Source organism: Panthera onca, chromosome B1 (assembly GCF_046562875.1).
Source record: "Panthera onca isolate mPanOnc1 chromosome B1, mPanOnc1 haplotype 2, whole genome shotgun sequence".
NCBI classification, from domain to species: domain Eukaryota; kingdom Metazoa; phylum Chordata; class Mammalia; order Carnivora; family Felidae; genus Panthera; species Panthera onca.
In genome coordinates this window covers 55,011,116-55,031,062 of record NC_138342.1, presented here as the reverse complement: position 1 = coordinate 55,031,062, position 19,947 = coordinate 55,011,116, and the positions used below count along the sequence as shown (strand labels likewise).

At 37.1% G+C, this 19,947-nt stretch overlaps 2 protein-coding genes across 8 annotated transcripts in view; one reads left to right on the top strand and one right to left on the bottom strand.

Annotated features, from left to right (window-relative positions):
* The window catches only part of STAP1 (signal transducing adaptor family member 1), a 53,329-nt gene extending 43,263 nt beyond the window's left edge, over positions 1 to 10,066 (bottom strand). For 2 of the 4 annotated variants that reach the window (XM_060654956.2, XM_078446061.1), the window contains exons 1-2: positions 9,645 to 9,891; positions 9,026 to 9,098 (exon numbers count right to left, since the gene is read on the bottom strand). The gene's annotated coding sequence lies outside the window, so the exon portion shown is untranslated. Of the gene's footprint in view, positions 1 to 132; positions 261 to 9,025; positions 9,099 to 9,644; positions 9,892 to 10,047 lie in introns of those variants that run through there. The other 2 variants (XM_078446062.1, XM_060654954.2) reach the window with 2 other exon arrangements.
* CENPC (centromere protein C) overlaps positions 9,992 to 19,947 on the top strand; it is an 81,273-nt gene continuing 71,317 nt past the window's right edge. For all 4 annotated transcript variants that reach the window (XR_009616367.3, XM_060654951.3, XM_060654952.3 and 1 more), the window contains exons 1-3: positions 9,992 to 10,229; positions 14,461 to 14,507; positions 19,359 to 19,429. Coding sequence is in view for 3 of the 4 variants with exons in the window: in XM_060654951.3 (XP_060510934.3) it covers positions 10,212 to 10,229; positions 14,461 to 14,507; positions 19,359 to 19,429 (136 nt within the window). In the remaining variant the exon portion in view is untranslated. The remainder of the gene's footprint in view (positions 10,230 to 14,460; positions 14,508 to 19,358; positions 19,430 to 19,947) is intronic.

Here is a 19,947-nt window from a genome sequence, read left to right as displayed (position 1 = left end):
GCCATGGTTGGAATATGAGAAAAGTAGTCACTGGCATTGTGGCCAGGGAGAAAAGAATGCTTCTAGAAAAATGTAAGCATAGGAATATTTCTGAGGAATAATCATCTAGTTAACTATGTCTTTCTTACCTACCTTATGAAAAAAATACGCAAAATTAAAGAAAAACCAGATTATCAGTCTCTGGACGTTGCTTTGGTTTGCTGATTTGCAAGTCACATTAATTGTTAATATACCAATGTTCAAATGATGTCTCCCTAAAAAAAAAAAAAAAAAAAACAACAACTACGAGATGCAAACATCCTGAAACGTTATTAGCCAGTTAGACCTGCTCACAGTTTCCAACTGCATCATGACAATGGAAATCCTCTTATAGATATCTCAAATTTTAGGTGGTGAATAATGAGTAGCCAGTTTTGCTACTCACCAGCTGAGCCCTTGAGCAAACCGTTTAACTTATCTAGGATCACAACTTCCTCCCTCGTCTCAAGAGCTACACTAGGTTCCTCAGAAGTCTCCTACTTTTCACACTTTTTCTTCTCTAATTCATTTAAAATGACATCTAATCAAGTCACTCCCCAGCTTAAAACATTTTGATAGATTCTCATTGCTTTTGAGCACTCTTTCATTTTTTTTCAGTCAACACTAAATATTGAGCACCAATAATGTGCTCACACATAGAATACAAGATCCTTCATAACAGGGCCCTTAAATTGAAACTCCTTAAAAAAAATCTCTCTCCTCTAATAACTTTGGTTAATCCCAATAGGCTCGATACCTCATGGTCTTTCGCATCTCCTCATACCTTTCGAACTACTGTATATCTTGTTTGGGTGCCCTTTGTTCTTCTTAAAATGACAACTTCCTGCCTACCCCTCAAGACCTCAGTTGAATATATCCTTGTCTGTGAAGATTTCCTGATTTCCTGAAGCCTTCCCCATCTCCAAGGAGAAATTTTATTGCTTTCACCCTGCATTCCACAGCATCTTACAGATATTTTATTACAGTATTTGGCCTACTGTATATTAGTTATTAGTATACATTCTGTATCAACAGGAAACTAAGTTTTTCAAATACAGGGATTGTGTTGAAGTTGATAGGTAGTAGATTGCAGTAACCATTGATTAAATGACTAACTTCCAGCTGGAAAATACAGTTCTAATTTGGGAGCTCTTAGCCTCTGCTGTGACAGAAGCTTCTTTTTTTCTGATATGTGTGACCATTGGTTGACGCAGGGTTCTTTTGTTGCTGTGTAGAACAATCACATTACTGTCAAACTGCTGGACATAGCCATCATCAGCTCTGTGAACAGGAGTTTGTTATACATTAGATACATGGCTACAAATTAAACAGTTTTGAATGAAGTATAAGATTAACTCATATAAAATCAAAATCTCAGTGCTCTTTTGAGTCATCCATGTTATAATGCAATTCAAATGAATACACATTTTTATGACAGTTAAGGCTCTCTAAAGTACTTTACTATCCACTTATTAGAAATGATTCAATCAATCACTCTGTATTAGAGCCTCCAACCTGTCTCCTGTATTTCCCAATTTCTGATCTTTGTTTCACATGTTTATTGATGGTTTATTGCCATTTCAATCACAGCTCATTGTAGTAAATTTTGAAGATGTTTGAATACATTTATGTTTACCATCCATAACTGAAGAATACAGCTTTAATTTTAATGACTGTGGCTTACTTTGTGGCATAATGAGTCATAATTACTCAAAAAAAAAATTCTACTAGGTGTTTTGGGACAGAAAAAAAAAGGCAAGGAATCACTGTTGTAGAAGTGATATTCATAGCTCTGTCAGAGTGGTCTAATTTGCTGACATGATTTTTAGTACAAAGAGTTGCATCTAGGATGATAAAAAGTCTTTCTAGTTAAATGTTCTCACTATTTTTTAGTGTAGGGTATTATTTATATTAGCGAGAAATGTTTCTTGTATGTCACAGATACAGGTTTCTAAATGAGATAAATCATTGCATAATAGTAGCTGTAATAGAAACTGAAAATTCCAGATAGGGTGATAGTTTGGGTGGTAGAGCAATAATGAATTTAGTTTTAGCCATATCAAGCTCAATACAAAGAGAGGTTAGGTCTACATTTTTCTTCCTCTTTGCTTCATTTAAAACCCACTAAAAAACCCAAAAAACAAAAAAAACCAAAAAACCCCACTACTGCTGCTTTCTGGGATAAGGTAGGTTAGTGCTCAGTATCCATTCCAGCCCCTTCCAGTATGCCATTATTATTATTTTTTAATGTTTATTTTTGAGAAAGAGAGAGAGAGAAAAAGAAAGTGTGCACACATGTGCATGGGGGAGGGGCAGACAGAGAGGGAGACAGAATCTGAAGCAGAAGAGAATCTGAATATGTCAGCACAAAACCCAACATGGGGCTCAGGCCCACGAACTGGGGAACCGTGAGATCATGACCTGAGCTGGGTCGGATGCTCAACCTACTGAGCCACCCAGGCACTCCCGTATGCCATTCTTTACTGCAGAGGCTGAAAAGCTAAAAGCTACATATCCAGACCTTTTTTTTGGAGCTGGAGTTGGGTAGCAAGGTAGATGGAAACAGAATTTATTCTTGATTTGCTGTTCCCCTAGGCTGAAGCATGGTCTATAGGCTTCTAATTTTTTGTGTGGCAATACTATCAGAAGTCTCAGTAGTTGATCACTAGTTTCATGGGTGGTGATAGTTAGTCAAAGCATGGAACGTCAATTTTCTGGTACCTGTCACGGTGAATATGATGTGTTTCTGGAGCCAGCAGCAACAAGGAGGCTTCCTGCTCATGGAGACTTCTTATTCGATGTGGCTTCCTAGACATGGAACTTTTGTAACAGAAGTGACTTCCTGATTGTGCAGTGTCAGTATGGTTCTGGAGATTCCAGCACCAGCATTAGCTTCTCAGCTTTTCAGTTTGCTTCCTGATTATACATACAACAGCTGGCTCTTGGTGTTCAGTTCTGCAGTGTATCTTTAGGAATCATTCCTGAAAGCCCTGAATATGTTATTTCTCCTTCCATCCCAACAATTCTGTAAACCAATAATGCATACTAGTAGATCCCGTTTTTGCCTAAAGCAGCTATTATGAGTTCTATTCTATAGAAGTGACCCCTGATCAATATAGTTCTGCACTGTCTACAGGAAGAAGTGAGAATTTATGCTAACATTGAAGGTGTTCGTAATCTAGTTCATTTTGCAAACATGAACACTCTACAATATCTGACAGATTTTCTGTCAATAGCACAGCATTTCCTTTTTTAAAATATTTTTTTAATGTTTATTTTTATTTTTAATGTTTTTAAATTTATTTTTGAGAGAGAGAGAGAGAGAGAAAGCAGGGGAGGGGCAGAGAGAGAGGGAGACACAGAAACCAAAGCAGGTTCCAGATTCCGAGCTGTCAGCAGAGCCCAGCACAGAGCCCAATGCAGGGCCCTAAGCCACAAACCATGAGATCATGACCTCAGCTGAAGTCGGATGCTCAACCAACTCAGCCACCCAGGTGCCCCTATTTATTTATAAAATAATAATTTTTTTTGAGAGATAAAGCACATGTGGGGGAGGGGCTGCGAAAGAGGGAAAGAGAATCCCAGTGCTGCCCAGTCTGGTTAGAACCAGACATGGGAATCAAACACACGAACTGAGATTATGACCTTTTTGCTTTGTGTCTTTGTTTGCAGTTTATTTTCCTACTTCTTTCACCCTTTCCCACTGTTAGGTATGGCCTACAAGCTATAGTTTGGGAACTTTATTGTTTATGAATTTCTATAGGTGCTTAGATTTACAAACATCTCATATAGCATGCTTTATAAATACTTAAAATATTTTCTTAATTTTTCCTAATAAATGGAAAATTTACTTATATAAGTTCTAGAAAAAACAAGTCTTCAGGCATAAATTAAAAAAATGAAAATTACATGCTCCAGCACCAGCATCTACCATTAGCACGGTTTGGATGGGTACCATCACCTTTTTGGCACTTTTTCTCTATTTGTGTATATTTACATAATCAGATAAGTACATGATATTTGATAAACTACATTTTTTCATATAACTTGTCTGGAGCATATATCTGTGTCAATAACTACTAATGTTTATTATTTAAATTTTTGCCTAGTACCACTAAAGTAATTTAAGTCTTTGCAAGGTTAAATTATAATGCAGAAAGTATTAAACTTTTGAAAATCTAATTGTACTTTTTGAAAATTTATTTTTTTTAATGTTTGTTTTATTTTTGACAGAGAAAGAGAGAGAGAGAGCATGCAGGGGAGGGCAGCAAGAGAGGAAGATGCAGAGGACCTGAAGTAGGCTCTGTGCTGAGCTGGAGAGCCCGATGTGGGGCTTGAACTCATGAGCTGTGAGTTCATGACCTGACCCAAAGTTGGACGCTTAATGGACTGAGTCACCCAAGAGCCCCTATTTCTTTCTTTAAAAAAATTTTTTTTTAAATGTTTATTTATTTGTGAGAGAGAGAGAGAGAGGCAGACTGCGAACAGGGGAGGGGCAGAGAGAGAGATGGAGACACAGAATCTGAAGCAGGCTCCAGGCTCTGAGCTGTTAGCACAGAGCCGGTCGTGGGGCTTGAACTCATAAACTGTGAGATTATGACCTAAGCCAAAGTCTGATGCTTAACCGACTGAGCCACTGAGGCACCCCTAAATGTGTTTTAAATGACAAAAGCTAATTTTTCAGAATTATGCTGACTAGAAGTAAACTACAGGCTACAGAATGGAGATCCAGAGAATAGTGTATTTGTTGTGTTCTTTTTATTTATTAAAAAAAATTTTTTTATAAGGAAACTCTACCAGCAGTGTGGGGTTCAAACTCAGAACTCTGAGATCAAGAGTCACATGCTCTACCTACTGACTCAGTCGCCTCTGTTGTGTTCTTGGGAAGAGAAACAATGTATATATATATATATATATATATATATATATATATATAATAGAATTCAACAGCAACTATGAATCAAACACTTGGCACAGAGGTAACTGTAAAGATTTTTATGTAGCACTCAATTAAGAACTCATGGGGACTTTTAACCCATTGTATAAAATTGTTTTCGTGAACGTTGCTGCCACCTACCTGCATACTGCAAACACACTTTATAATTTGGCAATTAGAGTCTTAGAAGAGCCTATTTAGTAGAGAAAAGGCTACTTAAAGTGAGTGTACTTAACACATGGAACAACATTTGACAGTAAAGAATTTTAAAAATTTAAATGTTATATTAAAAAATAAACTCCAAAATTATATAAATAAGTTTATTTCACTTTAGCAAATTAAGTTATAATTGAAATGTTTATAATTTTTACAAATTGATTTTTGGAGTGTAATTTTTTCTGACAAAATTATCCTATACTAAATTGCTAATATTTTCACTTTTGACTTTTGTGTGAGGAATAAGCTTAGGAATCCCCCGGGCTTGCCAATGGGTTAACAAGGCAATAAAGAAGTACAAAGCCATAGGATGCTAACACCTGAGTTTGGGTAAACAAACAAGGCAACCAAGAATAGGGAGGTACAAAGGCACCCAGTACATCGGTATATGAAAAAAACAAGATTAGATATGCAGGGCGGAAGCACCCCCAATTTAGTGCTATAGCAGAAAGCTGCTTTCACAGGAAGGAAGGACCAAGTTAGGTAAACAGGTAAATTGGGCTATAGACCACTGCGTTGGAGATGAGGCAGCCCAGAGCAGAGATGATTATTAAAAAAAAGGTGCCTTGTTAACCCTGAGGTCACGTGTCCTATCTGTCTCCTCCCCTAGACTAGCTAAGATAAACAGAGGTGGTGCCTCATGTCTCCTGTAAACAACTTTCTGCCCGACTGCCGGCATCAGGATTTTGCTTTGTATTAACCCAAACCCCTAACCCTGAATATCTTCAAGACCTCCTTTCCCTCATGTTCATAAGTTAATGTTCAGATTTATTGTCTCTTTGTGCACGTCCATCACCATGTTTGTAAGCCTTCTGATCCTAAAAAAAACGGGGCAAGGACCCTTATTTGGGTCTCTTGTCTTTTCCCGGACATTAGCCATCTCTCATTTTTCATCCTGCATCCTGCTCTTTTGCTGGCCAAAAGAGAGCTTTAGACTTAGAGTCTATGACACTTTGGCATAATAATTTTTTTGCAAAAATTTTGAGAACTTCAGTAATTTTATTAATGCCACTTTGCCCTATCATTTTAGTATGAAAAGTTTCCAACAGAGAAGCTGAAAGAGCAGCATTTTTATTTTTTAAAGTTTATTTATTTATTTTGTATGTGTGTTTGTGTGCGTGTGTGTGTGTGTGTGTGAGAGAGAGAGAGAGAGAGAGACAGAGAGAGAGAGAGAAAATGCAAGTGGGGCAGGGGTAATAGAGAGAGGGAGAGAGAATCCCAAGCAGGTTCTGCACTGTCAGCATGCAGCCCGATGTTGGGCTCAAACTCATGAACCATGAGATCATGACCTGAGCCGAAATTGGACACTTAATGGACTGAGCCACCTAGGCATCCCTGAAAGAGCAGTATTAATAAACACCTACACATCTACCATGTAGTTCCAATAATTGTTAGCGTTTTGCCAGATTTGCTGTAACTATATCTTTTTTTTTTAACTGAACCATTTCAAAGTACTTACAAACATCACATTTTACCCCTTAATACTTCATATGTATATCCTTATCCTAAAAGAATAGGACATTTTCTTACATCAACACAGTAGCATTATAATATCTAAGAAAATTTTACATTTCCCTGTCATTTAATAATTACTACTTTAGTTTTCCATTGCTTAATGCTCTTTATGGCTTCGTTTTGAATCACAGTCTGACCCTAATTCCCACACTGCATTTGGTTATCTCTCTCTCCCTCTATTGGTCTGATCCCCTGTGCTTGCACAGATGAATCAGAAGTGCCAGAGGTGGGGTGGCTCAGTTGGTTGAGCATGAGATTTAGGCCATGATTTCACAGTTCATGGGTCAGCGTGAAGCGCGCTTTGGAACCTCTGTCCCCCTGTCTCTTTGTACCTCCCCTCACAAGCTCGCGTGCTCTTTTTCAAAAATAAGTGAACATTTAGAAGAAGAAGAAGAAGGAGGAGGAGGAGGAGGAGGAGGAGGAGGAAAGGGAAAAAGAAAGTGTCAGAGCTGACCTCAGCTTCATTATAATGTTAAAATCCCTTCTGAATATTTATCCCAAGGCCTAATAAAAAGAGCCTGCTTTCCCCTCGTTGGAGAGACACTGTTTTGGAAATTATTCCCTGTGATCTCCTTGTTTGTACAAATAGTTGACCTTGTGAGGCAACTCCACCTGGTGTAGTCTGCCTGTAAGTCACCGAGGAGTGGGTCCACTTTGGTTTGGTAACACTCTCTAACATTAATTTTTCAAGTCCAGTTCATTGACGTATAATATATAGCAAAAGTCATCCTTTCTTTAGGAGCACAGTTCTGAGAGTTTTGACAAAAACATAAGAGTATTATATTGAAGACATAGACTATTTCCAGCATCATAAAATGTTCCCTCCTTGGCCTTTGTTGTCAGCATCTTCTACCCCCAACTTCATCTGCTGGCAACTATTGGTTTCATTTCTATGTGTATAATTTCATCAAGTTACATTTATGTAATCATACAGCAGGTTGCCTTTGATGTCTGGCTTCTCTTACCTAGCTTTTAAGATTCATCTAAGTTGTTGCATGTATCAGTAGTTTGTTTTTATTGCTGAGGAATATTCTGTCACATGAACTACACTTTATAAATATGTACATATTACATTTACATGTACATAAATTACATTTAATATGTAAATGGTGGACATATTACCAGTTTGAGTTTATTATAAATAAGGAACAATTTAAATTTTAATAGCAATTGTGTTACAATTCCTAGAGCAAGTTCATTTAGAGTGTAATTTTTAAGGTCTAAAATATTCTTTAAACTAGTTTTAACCAATTTTAAACTATCTGCATAAAATCCTAAGCAACTAAAAGTTTCTAGTACCCTCTTAAGTTCAGTTTCTGTAAACTTTATTTCCCATATACACATTGAATACACATAATTCCATAGACTGATACACACACACACACACACACACACACACACACACACACTCCTCACCTAGGTTATGTAGCTGTGATGGAAAACTTCAAGATTTATCCAGTTACCATGGAAGTTCATAAAGAGAGATCTGAATGTATTTGGGGGGGGGGGTGCGCAGGGGGCCTATAATGACAGATCTAGGTTTTATAAACATTAGTCCATCAACTAGCAATCCTATTTTAGGATGCCAAAACCATTGTGGGGCTATAAATAGTAGGACAGATGCAGAGGGAACTGAAAAGTTTGCTTGGGGATGGTGGAGTTTCCATAACTTTTGGTTTTCATAAAGTGTTGCTCCATTTTCTCTGTAGTTATTACCAACACCCTTTGTGCCCTGCATTCTATACCAGCATGTCACTGCATTTCAAGTTTCACAAAATACCTCTGAGAGTTACTGTTTCCAGTGGAAACAGGGAATATCATTTTAGATGTGGAAATTTACATTGGTGATTGTGCTTGGTAAAATTTCTCACTGAGAAATAAAGAGTGTAGTGATTAAGTGCTCAGTTCTGGAATCAGAATACCAGGGTTCACCCCCAGTTCTGCCATTTAATGGTAGTGTGATTATGGGGCAGTTAAACACTATCCCACTTCTGTTGTCTGTAAGATGGGGATACTAGCTGTCTTCTTTTAACAGGAATGTTTTAAGAATAAAGTAAGTTAGTGCATGGAGAGCATTTAGAAAAAAAAAAACAGTATATGGTGTGTACGGAATAAATGATAGTTTTTTTATTATAATGTATTCCAAATATGACATCAAATTATATAATGTAGTCTGATTGGCAAAACCCTATAATAAAACCAATCATTATTTATTGAATTCTTACTATGTTCCAGGCATTTCACCTAGATATTAAAATGAATTAACCCAATATCTCAGCAACTTTAATATTATTCCCATTTTACAGACAAGGGACTTGAGAAACAGTTTAATCAACTTACATATTATGACAGAATTCTTGGGAGTAGAATGGAACCCAGTCTGATTGTAGAGTTAATATATAGTACCTCTTCCCTACCAAAAAGAAACAAACCATAGGTGATAACATTTGTTAAATCATTACATGTTTAAAAAGTTTATTAGTTCAACTCTTGATTAATGAATTTATTCAATAAGTAATGTATTTTATGATTAAAATTTCTGTGCAAATTTTTATTAAATCACAAAAATAGAACACAAGTTTCATAACATCATAAAATGGTCAAGTCTTCAGAGCATTTATAAGCTCTCCTATTATATAATTATATAAATAAGGAAACACCCGGAATAGTGCCACAATTTTATTCTAGATGATACAGCTAGTCGCTGAGTATATTTCAAGACTACTGATTTAGGTCTCCTTTCAGGACATTATACTTAAATGACATATATTTACCTAAGTCACTTTGTTGGCAATGCTTCATGAAAATACTACCCACATATTTGAAAGAAGAATACATCGTTATCATCATCAACGTTACATTGTTATTACTTTCAGAGGTGATGCATAGATGGACTCGGTGTGGAGGATGAGCCCGCACAATGAACTATTTCTTTTCAAACGATTTCTGCAATTTTTACCTTTATCCTTCCAAGTATTATTTTTTACTCTGTAATAGAACCGCTGACAAGTTTTACACCCGGCTCAAGAATAAAGGCTGTTCTCGAGACGGTGCCTGCTCAGAGCAGCTTTACGGAAACCCCCAGCTTTACGTTCAATCCTCCGATTGCCTAGCCAGCAAAAGAGGAGAAAACAGTTAGAGAAAGGGAGGGCGGGGCTATGGGAAAGATGGGGCGGGGCTGCGGCGGGCGCTGCGAGGGGCGGGACTGTTGGAGTGTCCAATGTGTGGGCGGGCCTTTAACGGCTTTCTGTACGGTTGAGCGGTTCGTTTTGCGCATGTGCAGACCGTTTCAAACCGCGGAGACCGCTGGGTGCTCCGGAAGGGCCGAGCCAATGGGTGAAGAGCGTCGGTAGCGCGCTTACTAGCCCGCAGTTCCTTCCGTTTTGCCACCTCCCACCTCAGGGGCGCTCCTGGGGTGCCGCCTAACTGCACCTCCCGCGACTCTGTCTGTGCCGGGCTTCTTCGAGTCACGGCCCGCGAGGGCTTGCGTGCCAGACCCCCGGCGCGGGTGGGGCCGGGTCGGAAAATGGCTGCGACGGGTCTGGTAAGTGCAGGCTCCTGCCGCTTCTGCGTATGGGAGCTCGGCAGCCCCTGGCACCTGCGCTCGGGGCGGGAGAGAATGAAATGTTTTACTGTGGCTTCTTGGAGATTTCAGTGGAAAAGCCCGCCAAGTGTTTGAGATCAGAGCTGATCGTGTGCTGATAGCCAGGAGTTAACTTCCTTGTATTGTTTACCCACAGGTTTTAGTTTTGGTTGTGATGGCATCTGTCTCTTCAGAGAATCTTGTGATTGCTACTGTTTTGGTCTAACTCTGGTTTCTAGTCCTCCAAATAATTTTCTGTCTATAGAAGTTTTGAAACGCCTAAAAAGTGTGGACTTGCTGGTCTGCAGAAGCATATTATTTGTGGAGTGCTTGTTACTGGTAAAGTTTTCTGAAAGGCAGGTGTTAGTTAAAAAGTGCTTAAGGTATGAATGCCCAAGGGGGCGGGAACTAATTTTTTGTTTCCGTGTTATTGGACTCCCTTGGTATTCAGTATTCTGTATTTCACACTTTGCTTATAGTTACTATATATTGTACAACCAATGTCGGCCCCTGCCCTAAACGTGTGTTTTCTACTTTATCTCTCTTTTTAAGAAAATCTTCACCAATGATATCCCACTTATATAAAGTTATAAAGTAATGCTTGTTTGCATAAAGATGTGTAAAAAATACTGTACAGCGTCCTTTTAATGTGAGCACATACATTGTTTATATTGTATAGAATTAAACAAAAATAAAGCCATTCTCATTGTAGGAAGAGGAGGGGAATAAAATTTACCTAATGCCCACGGTTCCTTTTTTTTTAAGAGTTAATTTTTTTAGAGCAGTCTTGGGTTCTTAGCAAAACTAAGAGGAAGGTACAGAGACTTTCCATATACCCCCTTACTCCCACACCTGCATAGCTACCCCTGTTGTTAGGATCCCCCACCAGAATGATGTATTTATTACAGTTGATGAACCGCATTCACCCATCATTATTGCCCGAAGTCCATAATTTATACTAAGTCTGACTCTTGGTGTTGTACATTCTGTGTGTTTGGACAAAAGTCTAATGACACGTAGCCATCCTTGTGGTATTATCGAGTGTTTTTACTACCCTACATATCCTCTGTGTTCTGCCTATTTCTCCCTCCCTCCCCACTGAACTCTGGTAACCACTGATCTTTTTACCATCGCGATAGTTTTGCTTTTTTCCAGAATGTCATATAGTTGAAATCATACATACATAGCCTTTTCAGATTGACTTGTTTCATTTAGAATGACGCGTTTAAGATTTATTCATGTCTTTTCATGGCTTGGTAGTTCATTTCTTTTTGGTGCTCAATGATATGCTATCGTCTGGATGTACCACACTTTATCCATTTACCTAGTGAAGGACATCTTGTTGCTTTCAAGTTTTGGCAGTTATAAAATTGCTATAAACATCTGTGCAGATTGTTGTGTGGACATAAGTTTTCAACTCCTTTGGGTAAATAACAAGCAATATGATTGCTAAGTCATGGTGAGAGTCTGTTTACTTTTGTAAAAACCACCAAATCTGCCTTCCAAAATGACTGTACCATTTATATTAAAAAATAAATGAGAGTTGGGGCACCTGGGTGGCTCGGTTAATCGCCTGACTTCAGCTCAGGTCATGATCTCACAGTCTGTGAGTTCAAGCCCCGCATTGGGCTCTGTGCTGACAGCTTGGAGCCTGGAGCCTGCTTCGGACATGTGTCTCCCTCTCTCTCTGCCTCTCCCCTGCTTATGCTCTTTCTCTCTCGCTCTCAAAAATAAATAAACATTAAAAAAAAAAATAAATAAATGAGAGTTTTCTGTTGTGCCATATCCTTACCAGCATTTGGAATTGTCAGTGTTTCAGATTTTGGTCATTCTAATAGGTACAGTGGTATCTCATTGTGGCTTTTAATGTGCTTTTTCCTGATGATATGTGATGTGGAGCATCTTTTCATATGCTTTTTTGCCATCTGTACATCTTATCTGAGGTATAAGGTCTTTGGCCCATTTAGTTTTTAATTGGGTTGTTTATTTTCTTATTGTTGAGTTTTAAACATTCTTTGAATATTTTGGATAATAGTCCTTTTCAGATTACCTTTTGCAGATATTTTTTTCTAGCCTGTAGCTTTTCCGCTCATTCTCATTTTTGTTTGTTTGTTTGTTTGTTTGTTTTAAACCATATATTTTAGTTGGGTCAAATGGCAAGAATTCATTCTTTTTCGTTGCTGAGTAGTATTCCATTGTGTATATATACCACATCTTCTTTATCCATTCATCAGTCAGTGGACATTTGGGCTCTTTCCATAATTTGGCTATTGTTGAAAACACTGCTATAAACATTGAGGTGCAGGTGCCCCTTCGAATCAGCACTCCTGCATCCTTTGGATAAATTTCTAGTAGTGCAATTTCTGGGTTGTAGGGTAGTCCTATTTTTAATATTTTGAGAAATCTCGTACTGTTTTCCAGAGTGGCTGTGCCGGTTTGCATTTCCACTAACGATGCAAAAGGGTTCCCATTTCTCCACATCCTCACCAACATCTGTTGTTTGCTGAGTAGTTAATTTTAGCCACTCTGACCGGTGTAAGGTGGTATCTAAATGTCGTTTTAATTTGTATTTCCCCGGTAATGAGCGGTGTTGAGCATCTTTTCATGTGTCTGTTAGCCATTTGGATGTCTTTGGAAAAGTGTCTATTCCTGTCTTCTGCCCATTTCTTCACTGGATTATTTGTTTTTTGGGTATTGAGTTTGGTGAATTCTTCATACATTTTGGATACGAACACTTTATCAGATACACCATTTGCAAATATCTTTTCCCATTCCATTGTTTGCCTTTTAGTTTTGTTGATTGTTTCCTTTACTGTGCAGAAGCTTTTTATCTTGATGAGGTCTCAGTGGTTCACTTTTGTTTTTATTTCCCTTGCCTTCAGAGACAAGTGAAGTCAGATGTTGCTGCAGCCGAAGTCAAAGAGATTGCTGCCTGTTTTCTCCTGTAGCATTTTGATGGTTTCCTTTTTCATTAGTTTTTTCATCCATTTTGAATTTATTTTTGTGTATGGTGTAAAGAAAGTGGTCCAGTTTCATTCTTCTGCATGTTGCTGTCCAGTTCTCCCAGCACCATTTGCTAAAAGAGACTTTTTCTCCATTAGGCAATCATGTTTTTAATTATTAAGAATTTTTCTTGGTCTTAATTTAGTTGTTTAGTGTTTATAGTATATCACTTTTGTTTTATGAGTCCAGTATTTCAAATCTCTCTTGAAGGTACTAATTGGATTTTTGTTTTTGTTTTTTTCAAGTTTTTTCTTTCTCTCTCTCTCTCTCTCTCTCTCTTTTTTTTTTTTTTTTTTTTTTTTTAAATAGAAGCCTAGTTGACACTCAGTGTTACATTAGTTTTAGGTGTACAACATAATAATTCAACAAGTGTGTATGTTGGCTTATGCTCTTCTTTCTCATTCTTGGTATCAGTTTTCTCTTGGCCCTTTTTCTTCTCCATTTTTAAAATTTATATCTTGATATTCATGTTTTGTTTTAGAGACCTCTGAGTGTCTCCTGATCCACAGATGCTGGTGATATTTAAGACAGACAATAGAATACAGTTTTTTAAACTTGTGTTTATAGGGATAGGGGATGTGAGAGTCTGTTACTCTGTTCATTCCCTTTCTCACTCTTAGCCTCCTCATATTTTGAGTTTTGTAGTTCTGCATTGTTATGGTTTTCTCCTGGGCAGATCAGCTTTACTCCTCATCAAAGACTGGATCCTCTGAACTAACTTTTGTCTGCTACTGCTTTTATTCTGTTTTATCAATTAACATACTTCATTTATTTTCCATCTTCTACAAATTTCTTAAATTTGTTAACAGATGGTCCTCTCTTCATTGTCTTTTTCATTGGTCTATGCCATTGTAGCCCTTAACTATTATTTTAGAGGAATCTTCCTGCAAGGAAAGGAGATAAGTAGATACTGCTTATCAACCAGCCTGAATTATTGGAAGCCCAGATAGTTGTGGTTTTGATGATGGGAAAGGTATGGGAGTAAGGGGAGGAAGATGGAATGATTCCCAGGGTGAACAAATTAGTATAAGCAAAGATTTTGAAACAGTAGATATGAGGCAAGTTCTCCTTCACTTGATCCAGAAGAATTCCTCTTTATGGTACTGTAATAGACAATAAGCAAAACTTGCTGAATGAACAAATGAAGAACTTAACTTTTCACCAGTTTGATGATTTACTTTTCTTTCAGGATCATCTCAAAAATGACTACAGAAGAAGATTTTGCCGACCGTCCAGGTGAGTTACATATTTAACTTTTAAGGTCATTTTTATTTCCATTTTTAGGAAGTGATTTTTAAAAGAAGAAGGGAGAAATTACTTCTGTCTAACATGATTTCTGTGCCCACTGATTAAGTATAGTCATCTTAGTGATTTTATACTAACAGAGAAATATTAACGCAAGCAGTGTAATGACTACTTAATGGCAGTGAGAAAAGAAATTCACCTGATAAATTATGGATCAGGAAGAGGTAGTCTCAGTTATAAGTGACAGCCATGGGGAAAGCAGTCTATAGAATGGATTGAATGGTAATATTACAAAGATAGAGCTCATTTGGTAGGGCTAAAAGAAAATGTGCGTATAGATTATAAAAAGAAATAAAAAGTATCTTTGTGGTGTGGAACTGTTCAGTATCTTGACTGTGGTGGTGATACCTGAACCTATAGATGTGATAAATGGCACAGAATTAAATGGGAACAGAAACACACAAATGAGTACAGTTGACCCTTGAACAACTCAGGGGTGAGGGTTGCTGACCCCTGCACAGTTGAAAATCCTCGTACAACTTTTGACTCCCCCAAAACTTGCTACTAAAAGCCTACTGTTGCCTAGAAGCCTTACCAATAACATAAAATAATACAATAATACAATTAATAAAGTAGAGAATAGAAAATGTTATTAAGAAAATCACAAGAGAAAATACTTTTACAGTACTGTATTTATTGATACATTTTATTAATATATCATCTCTCTCATTATCTACATCATCTGTCATTACCTACATCGATATAGTTATATGATACAAAACACTGTAGATGTTATACATATTACTAACACTAGACATCAAATATGAAAAAGTGATGTGGAAAAGAAATTCACATTTTCATATTTATAGGTATAACGTACTGATAATGAAAGCAATATGATTGCTTTATGGTAGCCTAGTGTAATCGATACGATTGTTTCGTGGTAGCCTAGTCTGTACACTAATGAATGAATCATTATAAAATTTGTATGGCATATGGTATTATAGTTATATTCATAATACAGTATTAGAAACATTGTTAAGTCTTTTTAAAAAAATACCTGTGATGACAGGCGTGCTGTATGGTAATGTACTTCTTTGAAAGGAAAGTTACAAGACAGTAAGAAAATAAACAGATTATTAGTTTTATGTTAAATATCACTTACCCACTTCATTCAAGTTTTGCACATGATGTTCTACACACTGAATACTTAGACAATGATGATGATGACTTAAAAATGTCTCCTACCTGTCTTGCTGTACAGTTAACTAGATTTTCACATGAAGATACACACATAACACAGTTTATTAATGGTACGGCATGCTGATTATTTACTGTTCATTAAGTGGAAGTGCACCATCATAAAGACCTTCATCCTCATCGTCTTCACACTGAGTAGGCTGAGAAGGAGGAGAAAGGGTTGAGGTGGTCTTGCTGTTTCAGGTGTGGCAGAGGTGGAAGAGGTGGAGGAGGTAAAAGGGGAGGCAGGCACATTCAGTGAACTTTTTGCAAATACATCATAATTTCTGTCTGACTTTGCTTTTTCATTTGTCTAAAAATGTTTTTATATGGTACCAATCCTTCCACTGTTTAATTCAGTGCCTGTATGCCTGTAACTAAGGTCTATGTTATAAAAGAAGTCAAAAGCAGTCTTGAATAATGGGAACCCTCTGCCAGATTGTCTAATGTCAATTTGTTTTCTGGCAGTGCTTCTTGTATATCTTTTTCCCCATCATCTGGTACTGTTGTGAAAGTGCTCATCTCCATAAAGTCATCTTCTGTTAATTCCTCTGGTGTGATGTCTACTAGCTCTTGAATTCCTCCACAATCTGTATCTTGAAACCCCCAAACTTTTTTGCCATATCCATAATCTCATTCATGATTTTATGTATTTATTTTAATTTTTATTTATTTATTATTTTTTTTTGATAGAGAGAGAGAGAGAGAGCATGTGCACATGCTTGAGTGAGGGTGGGAGTGGAGAGGGAGAGAGAGAATCTTAAGCAGGCTCCCACCCAGCACCGAGCCAAGGTGGGGCTCCATCTCAGACTGTGAGATCATTACCTGAGCCGAGGTCAAGAGTTGGATTTTTAACTGATTGAGCCATCCCAGTGCCCCATGTCCATGATTTTCTTGATTTGCTCTGTTGTAAATCCTGTGAAGTCATGTACAACATCTGCCTACAGTTTTTTCTAGTAGGAATTTATTGTTTCGGTCTTGATGGTGTTCACAGCCTTTTCTGTAACAGTGATATCTTCAATGCTTTAATGCTTCCAGACTTTCATAATGTTGTCTCTATTGGGTTCCTGTTCCATAGTGTTGACAGACTTTTCCCTAAAGTACCATGTGTAATGAGTCTTAAAGATCCTTTTGACCCCCGAATTTAGAGGTGTTATGTTGGGGCGGGTAGACCATTTTCACTTCTGTGTTGAACTCTTGTGGTTCTGGGTGTCCAGTGGCATTGTCCAATATGAAAAGAACTTTAAAAGACAGTCTCTTACTGTCAGGGTACTCCCTGATTTCAGGGACAAAGCATTGATAGAACCAGTCCAGAAGAAGGGTTCTCATTGTCCAGCCTTCTTGTTGTAGTATAACTAAAAATCTGGCAGCTGGTGTTTAACTTCCCCTTCAAAGCTAGGGATTAGCATCCTTATAGATAAGGTCAGTCCTGATTATAAACCTGACTGCATTTGCACAAAACAGTAGAGATTAGCCTATCCTTTCCTGTCTTAAATCATGGTGCTTGCTTCTCTTCCTTATTAATAAATGCTCTTTGTGGCATTTTTTTCTAGAATAGAACACTTTTGTCTGCATTAAAATCTGTTTAGGGAGATACCCTTTGTGAGGATCCTCAGTGATTTTCTTAATGGCATCTGGGAGCTCGTCTGCTGCCTCTTTCTCGTTCAGCAAAAGTTGATTTCCTGTTTATCTTGACATTTTTTAAGTCAGATCTCTTTCTAAATTATCAAACTATCCTTTGCTGGTATTAAATTCTCCAGCTTTAGATCTTTCATCTTCCTTTTGCTTTAAGTTGTTTTGTAATGACTTAACTTTTCTCAAACCATATTAGAATCATAATCATGCCTTCTTTATAGCATCTCCTGCATCCACATAAAAGCTGTATGTTCTGTACAAGATCAAAAGGTACTTTGCAGAAAGTGCAAGGTTTTGTCCTGCTCTAGCCTACAAAGACAGCTTCATGAATTTCCCTTTCTTTTTTGGCAGTGGTCCTTATGCTGCATTTATTTATCTTGAAGTAGCAGGCAACCATATCTGCAGACCTCAATCTATGGTATATATCAAGTAATTCAACTTTTTCTTGTAGTGTCATGACATTTTTTTGTTTCTTGGGAACACCTCCAGCATCACTAGTGGTAACCTTGTTGAGTCCCTGGTGTTACTCAAGATTTATGGTAATGCACTAAACATGATGAAGAGTGGGAGAAGTATGAGAAATCACTTTTTACTGCAATACACAATTTACTGGAGAGGTGAATTGTTCACTCAGAGATGATTAGTGTTATATGGGCATTTTAAAGGGATAGTCACCAACAAGGGAGCTCACCACAATAGCAACAAGATGGGGGCTCCTGGATGGCTCAGTCAGTTAAGCGTCCAACTCTTTATTTCAGCTCGGGTCATGATCTCGGGGTTCGTGGGATTGAGCCTGTGTTCGGCTCTGCGTTGACAACACGGAACCTGCTTGGAATTCTCTCTTTCCCTCTCTCTCTGCACCTCCCCCCGCTCACATTCACTTTCTCCTCTCCCTCAAAAGAAATCAATAAAGTTAAAAAAAAATAGCAACAGGAGGTGGCTACAAAATTATTATAGTAGTGTTATAGCATGAACTATAATTAATTTTATGCAGTTATGATTTAATACTGTGTCTTTATATCTCTTGACTATAAATGGCACTGTGTACTGTGTATGTAAGTTTTGATTAATTTTAACTTCTAAGAATAGATTTGTGTGTATTTTATTGTAGTAGATGATAAAATAGACTAGTATCTACTAATATCTACATCTATTTTATGCATTGATGACATTCTTAACTTTTTGTTAAATATTTTTTATATTTCTAGGCTTTGTGGTTTGTCTGCAAGTTTTTTAATTGTTGAAGGTCTCCAAAAAATTTTCTAATATGTTTACTGAAAAAAATCCGTTTATGAGTGGACCCATGCAGTTCATAACAATTTTGTTCAAGGGTCAACTGTATATGTAGAACTGGAGAAACCTAAATAAGATTAGTGGGTTGTATTGGTATCAGCATCCTGGTTGTGATTGTATAGTATAATTTTACAAAATGTTACCATTGGGGGAAACGGGATGAAGTGAACAAGGGATCTCCTTTATAACATTTCTTACAACTGCATGTGAAATTACAGTTAAAATTTTATACTGTTTCATAAGCTGCTAAGGGTAATGATACTGAATCAAAAGTGCATTTGAGAACTTGTAGGGAAGACTGTTACTTAGAGCTGTTAGGACTTGTGACTATAGAGTTTTTATTAAAGAAGTGTCTTAGTACTGATTGGATTTGTTCAAAAATGTTGATGTTCTTGTTTAGATATAAAAGTGGTCTAAGATGGCTTTAGATGTCACTGTTCATTCAAGGAGTATAATTGTTATTATACATAATGACATACTGCTTCACATACTTTTCTGGGAACTCTTGGACTCAAGTACTTGTTTTGTCCTTACATAGTAAAGGTGATATTTTTCCCATTAAGTAAAATAACATTTTATAATGAGATATGAAATTTTCAAAGTAGATGGTAACATAAATAGCAAGTGTCTTATGGAAATGATATGTGACATTTTCCCTTCATTCCTTCTTATTAGAGCACCTGACATTAATACGAAGCAAGGCCAAAACATACTGGAAATCTTACAAGATTGTTTTGAAGAAAAAAGTAAGGCTTCATTTCAAGATGGACTTGAGGGTTGGGTTGGATGAAAATTTGTGATATTCATTAATATTAAATTCAGCAAATGTGTTCTAGTATTTAAATAAATGTATGTAAAATGTTTTTCCAGGAATTTTGAGTACATGTGCAATCCTTTACCTTCTGTTACACTAAGGATAATACTGTCAAAAATGAGCATAATTTGTCATTTCCTTTAGGTCACACTAGAGTTCTATGGTCTAGAAGTCCATAAATAATTATCTTATGCAAGAGAAAGTATTTCATGTAATGGGAATAAATGTGCAGAATTCTTAGGATCCCTAAGAGAGAATGTTTGGTGATTCGCAGTTCATTTTAAAGAAATGGTGAATTATTGCAAAAACTTTTCTAAGTGCTTGTCAGCATCAGAAGGTATTGAAAAAAGAGAATAGGCCAACCAAAGAAACAAACACAGAGAGTGGAAAAATATTTCTTCTATATAAGCTCTGAAAGAAGAGCTGGTTCATTATTTCTTCAGGAATCTT